Genomic DNA, 19,955 nt, shown 5'->3' with positions numbered 1-19,955 from the left:
GTATTCCAAATGTGGGCATGTGTGCGTACTGTGCGCCTAAGTTCAGTGCAAACAGTGTTCATTGGTCTGCACGTACATAGTTGTTCTCCTTGTGCTCTGAACTGAGGGTATAACAGAAAGTGCACACCAGCACCTTTCCAGTTCCTTCTGCTACTTCATGGCCTGAGTCAGAATGTTCAGTGTCCACAGTTTCTTCCTTTGACTGCTTCAGTCTGTGAATATATTGTAAATAAGTTTTTATTTTTTTACTCTTTTACTCTTAACTACTGGCTAAGTCTTAAGTTCGTTATTTTCCCTGGGAAGATAGGTTTATGCCTAGAGTCCTGGGATACAAGCATTGCATTTCCTGCCCCCTCTCCTTTTCAGTGAGTGACAAACACCAGTGCTGCCATTGTCTACCCAGGGCTCACATCTTGGTTAAGTGCAGTATTTGCTGCTCCTTCTCTCCCAGAACTTGAGGGTTGAGAGCTAAGACATAAAATATCTGATGGAGGAGGACATGAGACCCCAATCAGATCTGGGTCAGGAAGTCCCCTGATATATTGGCCTCAGTTAAAGGGTAGTGCCCCTCCAAGCATAAGCTCAGAAGTCAAGACTAAGACTTCCTAGCCTAAGGAGAAGATTTCTCATGAGCATAAAGGGCACTCTCACAAACTTTTTCCAAAGCTGCCCCAAAGAAAAGAGATTCTTCCTGACTTCTTCAAAGTTGGAAGAAACCTTCTCAGCAGGAAAAAGTGGTACAAAGGCACATGGGTCTGTCAGCTCTGGTACTGGTTCTGACATGCAAACCAAGAGACACATCCACTGCCACTCCCTTTGACATAGAGATTACACTTTGGGCTAATATTGTCACGGCCCTAGACAGATCAGTTTTCCACTGTCGCCAGGGAAGCGCCAGATCCAACAGCTCTACCAACTGACCTGCCTCGTACCCTGGGGCAATCTGAGAACTACAGATGACATTTTTACTCTTCCCTATCCTCCTTTCCCTTCTTCTCATTTGTCTTTATTCAGAAACATAGTTACTCTGGAGGAGAAAGCTATTCCAAGGACTTGGCGCTGCTCTCCTCTCCCACCCACAAGCCTCAGTACCTTACCGGACCCGCCAGTAGTTCAGGATCCAGTTTTTTTTCATCCAGTGAGTCAGTCTTTCCAAGAGAGCCTCTACTGTCTCATAAAGAAAGAGGCCCAGACAGAAGCCCTAAGAAATCAGAGTTCCATCCTCTGACAAGATGTAACTTTCAAAGAGACAGGTGGTACCCTGTGAAGAGGTCCTCGTCATGCAAGCTGTATTGGATCCCTTAGGATTCTTATGCTAGGCACCCAGAATCAGAACATGAACCTTACTTACCATGTCCTTGCCAAGACCAACCAGCATCGCTGGAGTATATGGAAGGTGAAGATGAACCAGATCCTTTGGTTCTGGGAGTGATTTCATCCTCTTTCCCAAATGATACTCTTACCCTATCTTTACCAACGCCGGCTGATGGCTACAGTCAACATCAGGATACTTACAAAGGATGGTATTTGAGCTCCAGATACAGCTTGAACTCCTAAGCTCTTCACCTGACACTCAAGTGCCTACGCATGTTACTTTAAATAAAAATGACAAATGAATTGATCAGTTCAGCAAACAAACATATCGGACTGTCTCCATTTATCCCGGTCTTATTCTTCAGCTTGTGGTGTTTTCATCCCCAAAGATAGGTCAATTAACTTTAAATATTAAAAAAAATGCCACAAGTAGAGAATGTTTGTTTGAATAGTGCTCTTTAGTTATTGTGTATTAGTGCATGCAGTCAATCCTAATAACACAGACATAAAACAAAATATACTAGGCAGTGTTTTCAATGTGGATAAAGTGCATTCATTTTTCACATCAGCAAAAGAATTGCTTTGTTTGCATGTACACTAATGTGAGAGAGTTAAAATGTCATTTTTATAGCTATATTCATTTTCTGAAATGCAGGATGTACTCAAGTATACACATATGCTAATGTGATTCTTTATCAGGAAGACAAAAAAATTTCAAATGTAAATTTAAAAAAAAAAGATTTTTTGCTTTTACAGGTATTGGGAAATTTAAAACATTTTCATTTAACGGTTTGTTAAAAAAGAAACATTAAAAGTTCACAAGCTTGGTTTTTAAACTTCGGATTAACTGACAGACTCATCACATATAATACATGTTCTAAAATGAACCATAATGCTTCTGATGTTCTTCTTGTAGTAGATAACTGGTGAAGCATAACTTTTTTATTTGTAAATATCATTCAACTTTTCTAGCTGTCAGAAACAGAATGCTCTTAGTCTGAGTTGGAGCTGAGCCCAGGTCTCCAACTAGAACAGAGAAAATAACCTCAGAAGTTTGTGTCCTACAATAACTATACATTGCTGTTAACACACATACTGTTTATTTCTTTTTCTATAGAAGAAAGCAAACTTGTCTTCATGTAAACACCAATAGTTTGTGTAAAGTACAGTAAAGCCATCTGTGACCCACATTAACACTGGCAATGTTTGGCAGCAGAACTCTGTTTCAAAGCTATGTTTAACAGGAGCTAAGTTAACTTTTTCCTGCTGTACTTAGTAAGAATTGAATCTGAGATAGCTGGGAATAGAGAAGGCTTTGGAGACTGGCCAATAAGCAGTCGAAGGTCGAGTGAGAATCAGAGTATGTCATGGATGTGGAAGGAAGTCAGCAGACGGGGAGGGTTATTGGCCAAATATTGTACATTAAGGAGGAAAGCAATGTGTTGGTGGTAAGAGAATTGTTGAGAAGCAGGAGGGAGAGGATGATGGATAGAACAGGATTTGTGCCTGGTTTTGACAAGAAGAGAAGAGATATAAATTGGCTAATGAGAGGATGGAACAAGACACACTAAAAATGTACTTAATTATTAGTATTTATTGTGTTTCAGGGCTTTAGCTATGTAGTGAACAACCAATAGTATCATAGACAATAGAAACTGAAAAGACATTTATATTGTAGCCCTGAGTCTCCACTGTCCTGCACCTGAGTAGTTATTTATACCCTACAGAGTGGGTTAGATTTTTTCTCCCTTATCTTTGTTATAATAATCTTAGTGGGTAAAATATTTTAAATAGCAGTGTGATTTTTTTTTCTCTTAGATGACATTCTCTCTTTACGCATCTAGGATGTGCGTTTTGAAAATACCTTACTGTGACTTTAAACTTTAGTGAAATTTGAATTTTTCAAAAGCATCCTGCTTAAATGGTGGACATAGTTTTAATTGAAGATGTTCACCACCTAACGTTAATCATTATCTTCCAAGAGTATGGCTGATAATCTTGGGTCTTCTCCCATTTAAACCACTGTTGAAACTCCCATTGACTTGAATTGAAGCAAGATTGTGCCCCTTATTAATGGTATGAAACATCACCACATGGTCAGATTTACAACACTGAATTTTAAATTTCATTTTAGATGACCTGTTAATGAGAACAGATACTTCTAGAGAGTTGCTAAAGTTTAGGAAATGAAGCAACTTCCACAATCTGTATAGAAGACTTGCAGTGATTCTTGAGAGAGTAAAATTGTTGTTAATGCTACAACTATAGGATTTTGTGTTGCCAAAAACTTTTCACATAGAATTAGCCCTCCAGAGATAGTAGGCTGAATGCTGATCTAAATAATTTGATTTTTAGGATAGCTATCCAGGGGTAAGCTTTACGTACTCTTTTAAACCCACCATATGCAGTATTTTGGAAAGATTTCATTTTTTTTTTTATTAGAGGAAGAGAATCTTGTTTCACTTCTTCAGGAAAAAAAAACATCAAAACACACAGCTCTTACGTGAGGTGTAATGAACAATACATTTCGTCTTCCAAGTTTGTATGCATTAACTTATTTGTACAGCTGATGGTGTGTAATTAGTTGACTCTTGCTGATACGTTCTATCATCTATTGTAAATATTTGAGTAGTGGAGAAAACTTGTTTTGTAGTGTTTTACAGAAAGATAATTTTAAACCATTGCATTTGTGTGAATAAACTAATATAATCTGGTGTTTACTCCCTGTAAATGCACATTGTATCATCTGAGCATTAGCCATTCAGTCAGCTAAAGCAACGTGTGAGCTGAAAGAGACAGGGGAAAAAAAGTCCAAGAACAAAGAAACTAATCAAAATGTTCTTCTCAATCCAGCATCATGGGTCATCCTGGCTGATGTTGGACTTTATTGTTCACACCTTCCTGTTTAAGAATAAAAATTAATTTCACTCTTCCCAGAATGCTTATCTGTGAAAATAGCCACTTTCCCTTTCAAAGTTATGAGTAGGACAGAAATGTCAAAATATTGCTGTAATGGGTCAGAATCTTCAGTCTTTGATTTAGCTTCATCAAACTGCTGACATGGGATATAACAAACTGTTTGTCGTGTCTGTTGTGGTCTTTGAACCTTCATGAAAAATATGAATCCCATTTTGAAAATGTTCCTGTTTATATGTGAGAGATTGTCTTTGTGGTGTCATCTGGTGATGTCCTGCAAAGATTTAACATGCTATTTACTAGTATAATAGCTATTTCATCAGACAGTACTGCCTTAACGTTCAGAAAATGGGGAAAAAAACCTCAGTTCTTTCCATATTAAAAGCTGTAAATCTATACACAAGCCATGTGGAGTACCTTTGTCACTGTAGCAGATATTCTGCACTAAGTCTGACAGCAAGAAGTGTCACCTTTTGCAGGTGACTTCATGGTTAGTGCTTATAAGTATATAATATTAGCCCTCCTCAGAAAATGAAATAAAAGAATCAGTTTGTCCACCATGGTCTAAATACAGTAAAAATGGAAACTAATGAATTCTTTGGTCCCCCGTTCCTACCCCCAAATAAGTTTGACTTAGAATATAGATTTAATGAGGAATTGCACTATATCAATATGATTGGTGCTCTGATACTACATTGACAAAACCTTAAAAATACCGATAAATGAAATAAATTGTACCTATTTTTTGTATGTGCTATTTTAAACATTTTAGACACTCTGTGGCTGCCATACCAAAAGCATGTAGTATGAAATGCAGTTTATATGAAAATTTAATTTCACTATTTATAGACTCATAGATCCATAGACTTTAAGATCAGAAGGGACTAGCATGATCATCTAGTCTGACCTCCGACCACCTTGTCCTGTAATAGACCCATAACCTTTGGCTGAGTTTCTGAAGTCCTCAAATTGTGATTTAAAGACTTCAAGTTGCAGAGTATTTGCCATTTACACTAGTTTAAACCTGGAAGTGATCTATGCCCTATGCTGCAGAGGAAGGCAAAAAAAACAACAACAAAACAGGATCTCTGCCAGTCTGACATGGCAGGGAGGGGGGATTCCTTCCCAACCCCAAAGGCCTTGGCTACACTAGCGGGGAGTTCAAACTAAGATACACGTCAGCTAAAGTTGAAGTATCTTTGTTTGACTTACCTAGCCATCCTCACAGTGGCAAGTCGACCGCCGCAGCTCCCCCGTCGACTCCACTTACTCCTCCTGCTAAGGTGAAGCACAGGCATCAGTCACAGATACATCAAACGCTATCCAGCAGTTAGTATAGATGTACCCAAATGTGATCATTTAGACCCTGAGCATGTGGCAAAGACCCACCACACAGATACCTGGGAAAGAATTCTCTGTAGTAACTCTGAGCCCTCCCCATCTAGTGTCCCATAACCGGCTATTGGAGAAATTTGCTGCCAATAGTCACAGATTGGCTATTCTGTGTTGTCAGTGAAATCAGTGTATATTTTTATTACAAATATTTGCACTGTAAAATTAATAAAAGATATAATATTTTGCAGTTCACCTCATACAAGTACTGTAGTGCAATCTTTGTCATGAAACTGCAACTTATAAATGTAGATTGTTTTTGTTACATAACTGCAGTCAAAAACAAAACAATGTAAAACTACAAGCTCTTTCAGTCCTAATTCTTGTTCAGCCAGTCGCTAAGACAAACAAGTTTATTTACATTTGCAGGCGATAATGCTGCCCTCTTCTTATTTACAATGTCACCAGAAAGTGAGAACATGGCATTTTTGTAGCCTGCATTGCAAGATATTTACGTGCCAGATATGCTAAACACTCATATGCCTTTTCATGCTTCGCCCACCGTTCCAGAGGTCATGCTTCCATGTTGATGACACTTGTTAAAAAAATAATGCATTAATGAAATTTGTGACTGAACTCCTTGGGGAAAAATTGTGTGTCCTCTGCTCTGTTTTACCTGCATTCTGCCATATATTTCATGTTATAGCAGTCTCAGATGATGACCCAGCACAAGTAGTTCATCTTAAGAACACTTTCACTGCAGATTTCACAAAATGCAAAGAAGGCACCAATGTGAGATTTCTAAAGATAGCTACAGCAAGGTTTAAGACTCTGAAGTGCCTTTCAAAATCTCAGAGGGACGAGGTGTGGCGCATGCTTTCAGAAGTCTTAAAACAACAACACTCCAGTGCAGAAACTACAGAACCGGAACCACCAAAAAAGAAAATCAGCCTTCTGCTGGTGTCATCTAACTCAGATCATAAAAATTAACATGCGTCAGTCCGCACTGCTTTGGATTGTTATCGAGCAGAACCCGTCATCAGCATGAACGCATGCCCCTAGAATGGTGGTTGAAGCATGAAAGGATATATCAATCTTTAGCGCATCTAGCACGTAAATATCTTGCAACGCTGGCTATGACACCTGTTCTCACTTTCAGGAGACATTGTGAACAAGAAGCAGGCAGCATTATCTTCTTCAAATGTAAACAAACTTGTTTGTCTGAGTTATTGGCTGAACAAGAAGTAGGACTGAGTGGACTTGCAGGCTCTAAAATTTTACATTGTTTTTTATTTTTGAATGCAGTTTTTTTGTACATAAGTCTACATTTGTAAGTTCTAATTTCCTGATAAAGAGGTTGCACTACAGTAGTACTTGTATTAGGTGAACTGAAAAATACTGTTTGTTCTGTTTTTTACAGTGCAAATACTTGTAATCAAAAATAAATATAAAGTGAGCACTACACTTTGTATTTTATGTTTTAATTGAAATCAGTATATTTGAAAATTGTAGAAAACATCCACAAATATTCAAATAAATGGTATTCTGTTATCGTTTAACAGTGCAATTAATCACAATTTTTTTAATCGCTTGACAGCCCTAGTTTAAACTTAATTAGATCATGATCACTCAAACCAAGATTGTCCTCTACAACCAGTTATTCTATGAGTTCCTCACTATTCACCAAAAGCAAATCTAAGATGGCATCGTCTCTTGTTGGTTCAGCAGCTATTTGGTGAAAAAAAAAAATTGTCCACTATCATCCAGAAAATTTGGGCCCTAACATTAATAGTAGCATTTGTCTTCAAATCTGTATCTGGGAAATTAAAGCCTTCCATAATCACATATTTTCCAGTAGTATTTATTTCGTTAAAAAAATAAAGAGTTCTCTCTCTCTTTCTCTCTCTCTCCATATCCATATTTGATTCTAGGGGGTCTGTAGTTAGGGTGACCAGACAGCAAGTGTGAAAAATCAGAACAGGGGGTTTAGGGTAATAGGAGCCTATATAAGAAAAAGACCCAAAAATTGGGACTGTCCCTATAAAATCGGGACATCTGGTCACCCTATCTGTAGTATACCCAAGCATTATCCCAGGGGAATCTCTGGTAGCTTTCTTCCCCAAAGTGATTTGACCCAAACAGAGTCTGTCTTATCCATTCCATCGCTTCTAATTTCTTCACAGTCTACTTCATCATTCATATGCAATGGTACTCCACCACCTTTACCTTTTATTTCTATCTTCACTGAACAGCACATTCCCTTCAATACCTGTACTACAGTCATGACTGTTTTTCCGCCATATTTCTGTTATCTTTATAATATCTGGTTTCACTTCCTGCACTGGTAGTTCTAGTTCCTATGCCAGTCTGGGAAGACACTTAAAGAAATGGAGGCTCAAGTGATCTTCAGTGGGATTCTACCTGAGCCTCCATTTCTTTAAGCATTTTCCCCAGCGTGGCATAGTCTCCTTTGATGCATTCTAGCAAGAATCTAGCTGTATCATTTGTTCCCACATGAAAGACAATCAGTGGATTCTTTTCTGTTCCCATTAGGATCCTCTTCAGCCTCAGGTCCTGATCCTGTGTCTTAGGTCCTGGCAGACAGCACACCCTTTTGTTCTACGGATCAGCTCTTGTGATAAACCCGTCTGTTCTTCGTAATTGGGAGTCACCATTCACATAGACCTGGTGTTGGTGTGATTCTCTGGCCTACCTTCTGTTCTTTTTGACTGCAGGTCCTCTTGTCTTTTGTTCTCCCTTGCAATCTTCTGCAAGTCATACTGTCCTGATGGGGTTCCAAACTTTGGGTATCTCCATTGACTCTTCCCCTCTTCTTATAGGTGTAGCCACTCTTCCCTCCTTTCTAGCCCTCCCCACTTCACTTACTACCTGCTGTGCCCTTTCTTCATTCTCCAGCTCAGCAAACCTGTTCCTGAGCTCTAGTTCTTCACTCCTCAGTCTTTTCCTCTGCTTGGTTCTCATAGTCACGTGCTTCCACTGGCCACTTTCCTCACCCAGCAGTCTCCTCTCAGAGTTCTTCAGTCCAGCTTGCCTCTGCAAGTCTTGACTCTTCTCTTCAGCGTCCTCTCACCTTCCCTCTATCATCTGCTTGAATCCTCTTTGAAACTCAATCATAGTTTTCATCTGCGTCTCCACACCACAGATGTTCTTCCATCAGCTCTATCAGGTGGCACTTCGTACATACAAAGCTCTTTTCAGATACCTACTCCAGGATAATCCACAGCTTTCACATCTGGTCATCTTCATTGTCTCTTCCATTCTTTGGGTCATTACCACTGCCTCCTCTGTATCTGTCCTGTTTTCAGCTCCGTTTGCTGCTTTTGTGCTGCTAGCTGGCTGCTTGACTGTCTTTATAGGTGCCCTAATCAGGCAAACCTCATCGCCTAATTAGGACTCTGCATCTCTCACAGTACACTGCCCCCTACCAGCCTGTGCAAACTGAAAACAAAACAAAAAATACACAAACTCACTCACTGCCCCTAAGGAATAGCAGCTTGCCTTCTCCCTTCTCCAGCGGAACTTCCCACACAAATTCCCATTTATTCAGTAGTCATTCTTGAAAATAAGGTCCTCATCCACATTAGCATCTAACAGATTCCAAATACTTACTTATTTAAAAAAGAGAGGCAAAATGTCTTGCTTTGCCATGAATTAAGAAATATTACTGTTGATTCATCTAAAAGTAAAATAACGTAGTGGTGAATGCTTCAAAAAGAAGGCATATAATGGAAAATCAACACCACCCTTTAGTACAGCGGCATTGCAGCACTCCATTGTGATGAAACTCATTCTAGCTAACCTTTAGCATAGTAACCCAGGGCCAAGTCTAAAGCCCACTGAAGTTAATGGTAGGATTGACTTCAGTGAGCTTTGGATTGAGGTCCAAGTTTGTGGTTGATTTGCACTGAGCTCTCAACATACACCTCTACCCTGATGTAACACTGTCCTTGGGAGCCAAAAAATCTTACTGCGTTATAGGTGAAACATGTTATATAGAACTTGCTTTGATCTGCTGGAGTGCGCAGCCCCACTCGGCCAGAGCACTGCTTGACCGCATTGTGTCCGAATTCGTGTTATATCGGGTCACGTTATATCTGGGTAGAGGTGTATTTTAAGGGCTACGTGCCACCTGGTACAAAGTTAGGTTTTTCTTATAGTTACACAAACCTTAACATTCTTCTTTAAATAGCTTTTAAAACATATTTCAATTTAATCTCAGCATCTGATAGATCAGCAGCATTGTGATCCTCCATGCAGATGGCTGCAGATCCACTTGGATTTTTATAAACCAGTTACTGAATTGAAAACACTCTACATTTAGCAGTACCCTAGCAGATATTCACTGTGTTTTGAGGATAGTCTGAGCTATATCTTGGCACTTCAAGAAATTAGTGTTTGACATTTGAGGCTCAGTTATATATGTGAGAATAAAAAGATCATGTTAATGGTGGCATTGAATCGAATTTTCTTATAAAAAGTTAAATGTTTTCTTTTTAATGTGCTATATAATGTTCGGTAAATTTGTGTTTCTCATTAATTTGCAACCTCCTTTACAAAAACATACTGTTCCATGGCCTTTCTATACCCCAGTTCACCAAAGCTCACTATTACACAATATTTATCTTAACTGAGTCACTGACCCATTTGCTGATGGTTGAGTTTCCTATACTATTCCTTTGCCTTGAATCCTGGCAATGTTCATTGCAGAATTTTCTCCTTGTGATTTCAGTCTCTCCTTTCCAGGTATTTGAAATATTTCAGCTTCTCCTCTTATTTCCCAGCAGCAGCTATTTAATTTTCCGTTGCTTCAGTGTCACTTGTTTATCCTCTTTTCAGTCCACAGTGTTCTCAGTATATAGAACAAGCCCAACATTTTTTTAGCGTTACTGATGCTACTTCATTTCCAACTTAAAAAGTGAGCTATATGGACAAAAAATAGAATTTGGAATTTGAAAGTGAAAAACCAAGTGAGACTATTTTAAAATAATACTAGCTACCTTCTCAGGTTGGTGGTTTCGGTGAAAGAAATTATATAAACATATTATTTGGCAAGTATATTTTTATACCTCAATGAAAAATGATCCAGGATTTCTCAAATACTCAGGATTCTGCTCAATCTGAGCTCATGATCATCAGTGTGTTTCAAAGCTCAACTTTGGTTTGTGGCAAAGCACTTATAAATTAGAGGATAGCATTGTGAATATATGTAGACTGAATTCAATAAGAACAGGGTACGGTCTCATTTATGATATGAAGTAAATTAGCAAGCAGACATCATCTAAAGATACTGTACACTTCTTAAAAGAAGATTACTGATATTGGGTTTCACCTTGACCCAGAATGAGAGCAAGGATCTAGGACTGTTTCAATGTACTAACGCCAAAAGTCCATCTTGGAGGCAACTAAGAAGGTCAGTACTTCTTACAACAAAGGTCATGCTTCCAAATAAAAACATATGCTTGGCAATATCTTATGGCCATTTTTGGTCTTTTTATTACTTAAAAAGGCAAAATGGTTCTGCAAAATGCACAGTAGTGTAATTCTGACTTGAGCTTCAGTTTATAGATGCATTTGGATAACTATAATTGAAGTATAATAAAGCAAAATCAAAATGCAGTGAACTTTGCAATATGTAATAAGCATTTGCTATATTTATAAACTGATTATGAAAGAGAATGAAAAAGTGTGACTGTTAAGTCATGAAAAGAAATAGAAAGACCATTTTCCAGTAATACAAGTTATGTGATTCTCACTCTGGAGACATGCTTCCAGTGTGTCAGTTAGTGGGAACTTTCAAAGCTATAACATTTTGAGGGCTACTGCTTTCCACATCAGCAGTCACAAGGTGAAAAAACATACAATATTTACATTTATTAAAACATTTGTAAGCTCTTCAGAGCAAAGAATTTCATTATCTATAAAATTCCTAGTTCAGTTTTAACACTATATATGTAATATACATTACTCTAGCTGGAAATAATGGTGGTGATATGAATTTTAAGTTGGAGATAAATAAATGTACTATATTTTAGGGCTTATAAAGAATTAAGCTAGGTTTGGGGCCAAGAATAAGAGACTGGCTCTGTATCTTGTCCAAGTCTCCCTTAAGCAAAAACTGCATGTTGTTTAAAGATAGGTGGTTTTATGACATGAATAAATTACTAGAACCAAACTAAGATGTTCAGTTTACTTGTAACTGAATGCTTAAGCCAAATCTCACCAAGATCTATCTGCAAAGAAGGTTACATTACTTTGATTATATCACATATGTCACTTTTCCAGTCCCCAAAAATTGAATTTCAGTCTCACTTGCATGAGTGAAAAGTGTGCAGTCATTCTGATCATTCCTTCTAATAAGCAAGGAATAGTCAGACAGCTTCCTAATGAATTGAAAGCAGTAGTCCTCTATTGATTGATTTCAGTGGGGGGTGTTCCTTTCTTACCAGTTAGCACCAGTGGTTTAGAGCTGCTGGTGGTAAATGCTACTTTATTTTTGTGTCTATAGCTGGCAACAGAAAACCTTGACTCCCAGCACCAACGGCTTTAATTGCCTTTATCTTTTTACAAATATACTATTTGAATCTGTGCATAATAAACAGTATGGTATAAATAGACTTAGATCCATTATTCAGGATAAAGACCCAGTTTCATCTCCTGAAAATGTCAACGTTTACAGACAGTTCTGCTAATTTCCAGTAATTCTCTTCCCTTTTGGTTTTTTTGCTTAGGACATTTGCATGAAACAGGAACTCCACATGCCTCACTTTTAAATTCCAATCCTCTATTTGTGACATGACACACAATTATTTCTGCAGTGATAATTATTATGTCAAAAAGACAAAATCATGACTTCAGGTGAAGAATAAGCAGAAAACATAGTAAAGATTCTGTTTCCAGACAATTACTCTAGTAATAAAGAATCAGGAAAAAACAGAAAACAACAGCTATGTGATTTTAAGATAGTTTCTAACTGTATTCTTTTGTTTTTCATGATCCATCAGCTACTACTGAAGGGTAAATTACCTAAGTTTGTTTTTTTTAAATAGCTACAAAAACAAAATGCCAGTGATGTCACAACACTGGAGAAACCATTGCTTTTAATCAAGTCCCACAGTAGAATTCTTGACTTTTTTTTTTGTAGAAATAAATTTAATCTAACCATTCTGTAATTTGTGATTAAAACTAGTTGGAGAATTAGATATTTGGGGCAGATACTGCAAACGCATGCCTGTTTAATTTTACTCATGTATTAGTCCTATGAAGTTAGTGGGACTACTCACATGAGTAAAGTTAAATATGTGTGTAGAGCTATTAGGTCACCTCATCCATCCCCTTTCCAGTGCAGAATGGTTGTCTTCTGTACATTTACTATTGAATTGTCCAGTCTAATTTTAAATACCCCAGGTAATGGAGTTTCCATCTTCTACCTGAGAGGATAGTTCCACAGTTTAATTGTCATTGATTCTTAGGAAGTTTTTTCTGAAATTCAGGCTAATTTTCCTTGTCTTAATTTCATTCATTTTCTCATAGTAATTTTGCCCTTTTCTATCCAGAATAATTCCTTGTCCCTCGCTATTTTCATCCTTCAGATATTTGTAGACTAATGTTATGTCCTTCTCTTATCGGTCATAAATATTTAACTCTTTATTTGCGTTTGTCCCACCAGACTTGTAATAATCTGTGCAGCTGTTCTTGATTTTTTGAGTGATTGTACCTGTGCATTCCACTCCAAGTGTGTGCGCACCCCGATAACAGTCACCAGAAATGTTTCCCTCAGTGGTATCGGTCAGGGCGGCTCAAGTGCCCTCTGCTGCTGTGCGACTATAGTGCTGGTATAAAACACCCAACAAACTCCACGGCCCTCAATTCCTCCTTACTGCTTGTAACAGTCACTGGAGCTGCTCCTTGCTTTGGCAAGCTTTCCCAGTGGTCTTCTTTTTCTTACATCTGTACATAGTTAGTTGTAGTCAGTTTTAGTGAAGTTCTGGAGCTTCATGTTTTAGTGTTTAGTGTTCGCATGCATAAGGGCACTTTCATGGAATTTTGTGACTTGCCTTCCCCTGCCCTGAAGCGCCAAAATACCAAGATGAGAGCTGCCCTCACAGTTCACAGCTGAGTGGTGATAACCCCGTGGAAGCTTGCAACGCCAGACAGCTGCCGGTCAGTTGGGAATCAATTTGGAGTGGGCAAATCTACTGTGGGGGCTGCTGTGATGCAAGTAGCCAAAGCAATCACTGAGCTGCTGCTACCCAAGGGAGTGACTCTGGGAAATGTGCAGGTCATAGAAGATGGGTTTGCTGCAGTGGGATTCACTAACTGTGGTGGGGCAATAGATGGAACCCATATCCCTATCTTGGCACCGGACCACCAGAGTGGCCAGTACATAAACCACAAAGGGTACTTTTCAATGGTGCTGCAAGCACTGGTGGATCACAAGGGATGTTTCACGAATATCAACATGGGATGGCTGGGAAGGGTTCATGATACTCGCGTCTTCAGAAACGCTAGTCTTTTTAAACGGCTGCAGCAAGGGGTTTACTTCACAGACCAGAAAATAACCGTTGGGGATGTTGACATACCTATAGTAAGAACGGATGTGTTTGAATGCCAACAAACACCAGGACCATACGCTGCCAGGCTTTGTCATTCAGTGATACCAGAGTGCTTGCTACTAGCATGGTGTGGTAAAGTCTCCTCCCACAGAGAACGGAATAAGGCTGCCCTCCCCTGAAACCTTCTGCAAAGACTTTTCGAGTACCTCCAGGAGAGCTTCATGGAGATGTCCCTGGAGTATTTCCGCTCTATCCCCAGACACATTAACAGACTTTTCCAGTAGCTGTACTGGCCACGAATGCATCCCAAGTCCTGAGGGCAAATTAATCATTAAAAAAAACACGTTCTCTTAAGCCATGTTTTATATTTACAAAGGTACACCCACCAGAGGTCCCTTCACTGGCGTCATGGTCTGGGATATGGCCTTGGTAGGATCAGTAGGCTATTTCAGTCAGGCTGAGAAAAAGATCCTGGCTGTTGGGGAGAACGGTGTGCTGTGTGCTCTCTGAAAGCTCGTCATCCTCTTCCTCCTCCTCCTCCTCATCTCTGTCCACAAAATCCTCAGTCATGGCTGAGAGTACCCTCTCCTCGGAATCCACAGTCAGGGGTGGGGTAGTGGTGGTGGCCCCCCCAGAACTGCATACAGCTCAGCGTAGAAGCGGCATGTTTGTGGCTGTGCCCCGGAGCGTCCGTTTGCTTCTTTGGCTTTCTGGTAGGCTTGTCTGAGCTCCGTAATTTGATTTAACGCTGTTAAATTCGACTTAAACTCATAGTGTAGACCAGGCCTTAGTCTGCCAGTAATCACACTGAAATCCATAGATGATTGCAGAGTAAAGATATTACTGAGCAAGAGCAATAATATTTATCTCTAAGCTTTTTTCTTTTGAATGAAATTTTTATCTACAAAGCTAACAAGAGCCATTTAATGCGAGCATCATTAAGCACAAGCTGTCTTTTTTTTTATAAAAAGGAATTTATTTTAAAATTACATGAAACTGACTGAAAATTGTGACTTTTACAATGAAAAAAAATTCTAGTGGTACACATACTGTACATATTGACACATGCATTTAGCAGTCTCAATATGAAAAAATAGAATATGGGGACAAGTCGCTGTGAGATTCTTAGTTATATGATTACATTTGTAACTTTAACATTGCATTAATGTAGCTATCTGCATTGAAATCTAACTGGCTGAGAGAACAGATCTGTTATGTTTCAACAAATAAGGTAGAGAGTTGCTTTTTTTTTTTAAGCTTTCATCAATGAGTAGTGATCATCCATTACATAAATTCACAAACTGTATGGTAAGGGGTCTATTTGTTATGATGCTTTTAATTTTATTCTTAACACTATCTTCACTTGACTGCAGGTGCCTTAGGTATCTTTGTTCCAGTTTTCTCATTCACCATGTCATAGCTGTGGTGCCCGTGTCATTACGTATTTAGTCAAGTAAATTCCTCAAGAGTCCTCAGACTTGTCCTTGTGCTACCGTGTAACTAATCTCCAGTTTTCATGTCTAAATATGTGTGTTGACCAGAACTGTGTACTTTGATGTACCATACAATGTATTAACTGAATTACACAGCGTTTTTAGCTGAAGGAGGCTTCCTCCATTTCTAAAACTTTATTCTTGGCTATACTACTATAATGTTTGGCAGCCTATTTTAAGGATGAGAGACAGCTGCAGGTACTGGCAGTCCACAGAATGCATCATTAAGAGTAACTGAAGCATATGATAGTATAATTCAACAGAAAAAAAACATCTGGCACGTACTATATTTGTCATATGAGAGTTTTGCAATAGGTACTTGCTGCAGCTGGCAGATTCATCATCCATCTGCCAAAATACTAAGCAGCTCACCTTTTGTCTTCTACTTACTTTGCAAAGACAATATTGAATAGAAACTGATTTGATCAACTTTTTTAAAGCCTTTGTCTCTTTGTTTTAATATTAATTCTAATTTTTGTAATAAGCAGAATGGATCATCTCTTTAGCCCAGTACTTTTATTGTTCCTTGTCATTTATAAGGCTAAATCCTTTCCTTTAAACATGTGTTAGTATGACAATCAGGGTCCAGAAACCTTACGAGGACATCAGAAGGTTTAAGCCCAAAAATGAGCATTAGTGTACTATGGAATGTCTTTTGAGTAAGGTCTTTTATGAAAGCTTGTAATGCTCAGAACTTCATGGTTATTATGAGTTATATACAGACTATAATTATAAATTTATGCATTTGTGTATATGGAGAATTGTGCCAGTCAATTTCAGTTTCACCTCACAGCAACGCTGCAAGCAATGAGACAGGGAAAGGCACCTCACAAGCCAGGTGTTTATACAAAACTAAACTCAAGTATCAATCCACTGTGCAACCCAGGAAAACACAGTGGTGGACCATTAAAGTTAATGGAAAGTTACTGAGGTATTCTGGCTGTCAATTCGAGGGAATTTTCCCAACTCTGAATAACCATGAGTCACTATGCCAGGAGAGGGTAGGGGCAGCTATTTAAAAAAGGAGGCTTGAAACTGAAGTTTTCATCTAGAAACTGAGGCAGCCTCTTGGCAAGAAGCTATCTGTGAAATGTTGGACCCTCCTATAGCTAGTGCATACACCGGAAAACTGTTCAAAGGCAATAGAATCCCTTTTCTAATACAGGCTGTTTAATATGGAAGTGTAAAGCCTGAGATGGCATCTTTGTTTTCTGTGTAACTTAGAGGTGTTTGCCTTCCCTTACTATTTCATCTTTGAATCTGCGGTTTTTCTACTAAATAAACTTTTTGTTTATTTTTACCCAAGCAGGCGTCTGGGGCACAAACTGTGGAATGTATGTTCCAAAGTAAACTGATGCGGGGGGAGGGCTGGTTTAATCCCTTTGGGGGTGATGAACCAGAGGGGAATAGTCTGAATGTCTGGTAGTTCAGAACTTGGGAAGACTTGGGACTGTTGGAGTGACCCTGCAAGGAGTAACTAGGCTGTTGGAAATCAGAGTGAGACCCTGTGCTGGTGTCAGGGATCTGAGCCATAACAGCATACCATTAAGGCATCCCAGTGTTACAAGGCAGCCAGTGACAAAACCCCTTATTGGGCTAGGTGATCCCCAAAATATCACTGTGACAGTCATTACAGGAATTGCACCCTAATATCAGTGAACTGAAGTTCACACTGCAGACACTTGCTAAGCAGACCCTAACAGAGGTTCTAACTAAAAATATTTTCTTGGTGTAGCACTGTACATGATCACATCCACTCTGATAACGTCTGTGCTGTTGAATGTGCCAGTTCCACACTTCATCACACAAGTGTAGAAGGAATAGATTATTTTTCAATTACTTATTTAGTATTTTGAATTCAGAATTATTCTTTGGACCTATAAGTGATATTTTAAAAGTGGTATTTGATTATTTAAAATGAACAATTTCCTTATTTTCCAAAAAAAATTGTTTTATCAGTATGTGCGTAGTTTAATATTAGCTATATTTAAATACAGACACGGCCCATACAGTTAGTAATAGTTCATGCATAAGTAGCTTCCATAAGATACCCACTCAGTGATGATGTACATCCCAACCTTCTGCGTCCAACCATCTTCTGACTTCTCTCCTCTCCTCCTCAGGTCATTTCTGTTTCTGCCTCAGTAGCTATTGTTGTCTTCTCTTCCTAGACCCTATTCCTAAAAAAAAAAAAAAAAAAGAAAGAAACTAGGAGATATGAGGAGAAAGCTGGGAGAGACTTCTAACATCTCCACGCCTGGCTTCAGTACACAGGAGCAGGAAAATCAGCTAAATTAAGATATAATATGGGATGATGGAACAACACAAGCTAGAAAATTGGGTTGCGATATTAGGGGAACAACTAAAATAATTGTACATGAATCCAAGGAGTCTGAGCAATAAAATGGAGGAACCGGAATTACTGTTGCAGGAGGTCAAACCAGATATACAGGGATTACATAAAAATAGTGGAATAGCACCCATGACTGGAATAGTAGAATTGAAAGGTATTTTCTGTTTAGGAGAGATAAGAATAAAGGTAAAGGTGGTGGGAGTAGTGCTGTACATCAACAAAGTGATAAACTGTAAAGAAATAAAAAGTGATAGTATGGACGAAACAGGATTTGTTTGGGTCAAAAATCTTTGGTGAAGGACTGTTAGAGGTTCTGTAAGGCTAATTTTAAGGATCTGCCATAGACGCTAGGGCCAGATTCAGGTATGGATAGTGATCTCTCTCATATTAGAGTGATAAATACTACTGAGTATTATCATAATCAGGGGACTTTATCTTCCTGGGTATAGATTATATATTCTAATGCTGCTAATACTGGTAGAGCCCACTTATTCCTGGATGTGAAAGATGACAGTTTTCTTCATCAAATCATCCTGAACCAACAAGAGGTGATGGCCATTTTTGTCTTGGTCTTGGTAAGTACTGAGGACATCAAAGAAGAGCTGATTGTAGGAAATAACCTTGGATCAAGTGATCGTGAGTTGATTACATGATTTCAGTGAAATAGCAGGATAATCAAAACCAGATAATCAACTCAGTTTTGATTTCAAAAGGGCAGACTTTGTGAAATTTAAGGGAATTGCTGCAGTTAACAAAGTCAGATAGATCAAAGAGCTCAAGGATTTAAATCCCAAGCAAAAAGGAAAAAAAACTTGTCAAGAAAGGTTCCAGACCCAGATGGATGAACAGCTACCTCAAAAAGCTTTTTAGGAGTAAGCAAAGAAAACTACATTGTGGAGGTTAGAAAATGTAAGAATGAAGTAAAGTTACTAAAAGTCAAACTGAATTAGGTCTTGCCAAGGAAATTAAAATAAATAATAAGAGATGTTTTACAGTGTTGTAGTCATGTTGGTCCCAGGTTATTAGAGAGACAAGGTGGCTGAAGTAACAGCTTTTATTGGACCAACTTCTGTTGGTGAAAGAGACAAGTTTTTGAGCTACATACTTTGGGCTGCTATGCAGTGTGGATGGTAAGGAAATTAAAGATAATCTAGGTATGGCCCAAAAACTAAATGAATACTTTTCTTCAGTTTTAAGTAACAATTGTGATATTGAATGTGTGTATGAAGACGGTATGTCTGATGGAAATCAGTGTCTAGAAATGGAACTTACTACATATGAGGTGGAAGAAAAACTTAGAGTTTAATGAGCTCAAATCAGGGAGAACCAGATAATTTCTATCCCAGAATACTGAAAGAACTGGGCATGAGATTTCTAGTCTGGTACATATTGGGTTTCTGGGAACTAGGCGGGCGGAAGCCCAGCCAATGCTAAAGGATCCCCCCCCCAGCCTAAGGGGAGGACCTACTGGACCTCAAAAACCCAACTGATTTCAGGGGACAATTAATAAAAGAACAGGAACAGGAGTGCGGTCAAAGGGTCATAAGAAGGGATCCTGACGGGGACACCAAGCAGAGAACCCCAGACAGCGCCCACTGCTCCTCGAAGGCGTCAAGGGAGCCAGTGGACGCCGCCCAGAGGAACTCTGCCCAGATACATGAACGGACAGAGGATCAGAAACAAGCACCATTGGCCAGCGTCCTCTCCCTTGTTGTGTAGATGGCCATTTTAGCCAGGGCAAGGAGGAGGTTGACCAGGAAGTCCCGCGACTTTGTGGGGCCATGGGTAGAGAGTGTATAAAGGAGGTGGTGAGGGAAAAAGTGCAGCCAGAAATGTAACAGTATATTGGTGAGGAGCCGGTATAGGGGCTGCAACCTGGCACACTCTAAGTAAACGTGCGCCAGGGTTTCCCTCATGCTGCAGAAGGGGAAGGTCTGGGGCAAGGGTAAACTGTGCCAAATACACCCCCGTGCT

The 19,955-nt window shown here is 39.1% G+C and overlaps 1 protein-coding gene across 6 annotated transcripts in view; it reads left to right on the top strand.

Annotated features, from left to right (window-relative positions):
• Nucleotides 1-19,955, top strand: part of SCLT1 (sodium channel and clathrin linker 1) — a 98,590-nt gene that overhangs the window by 60,711 nt on the left and 17,924 nt on the right. Inside the window, exon 20 of one of the 6 annotated variants that reach the window (XM_050946455.1) lies at nt 1,015-1,992. The exons of the other annotated variants lie outside the window; for them this stretch is intronic. Within the exon in view, the coding sequence (XP_050802412.1) occupies nt 1,015-1,228 (214 nt within the window). The 3' untranslated portion in view covers nt 1,229-1,992. Of the gene's footprint in view, nt 1-1,014; nt 1,993-19,955 lie in introns of those variants that run through there. 6 annotated transcript variants of the gene reach the window in all.

The sequence above is a fragment of the Gopherus flavomarginatus genome, chromosome 3 (genome assembly GCF_025201925.1).
Source record: "Gopherus flavomarginatus isolate rGopFla2 chromosome 3, rGopFla2.mat.asm, whole genome shotgun sequence".
Taxonomy (NCBI): Eukaryota; Metazoa; Chordata; order Testudines; family Testudinidae; genus Gopherus; species Gopherus flavomarginatus.
This window is presented reverse-complemented; position numbering and strand designations above follow the sequence as displayed.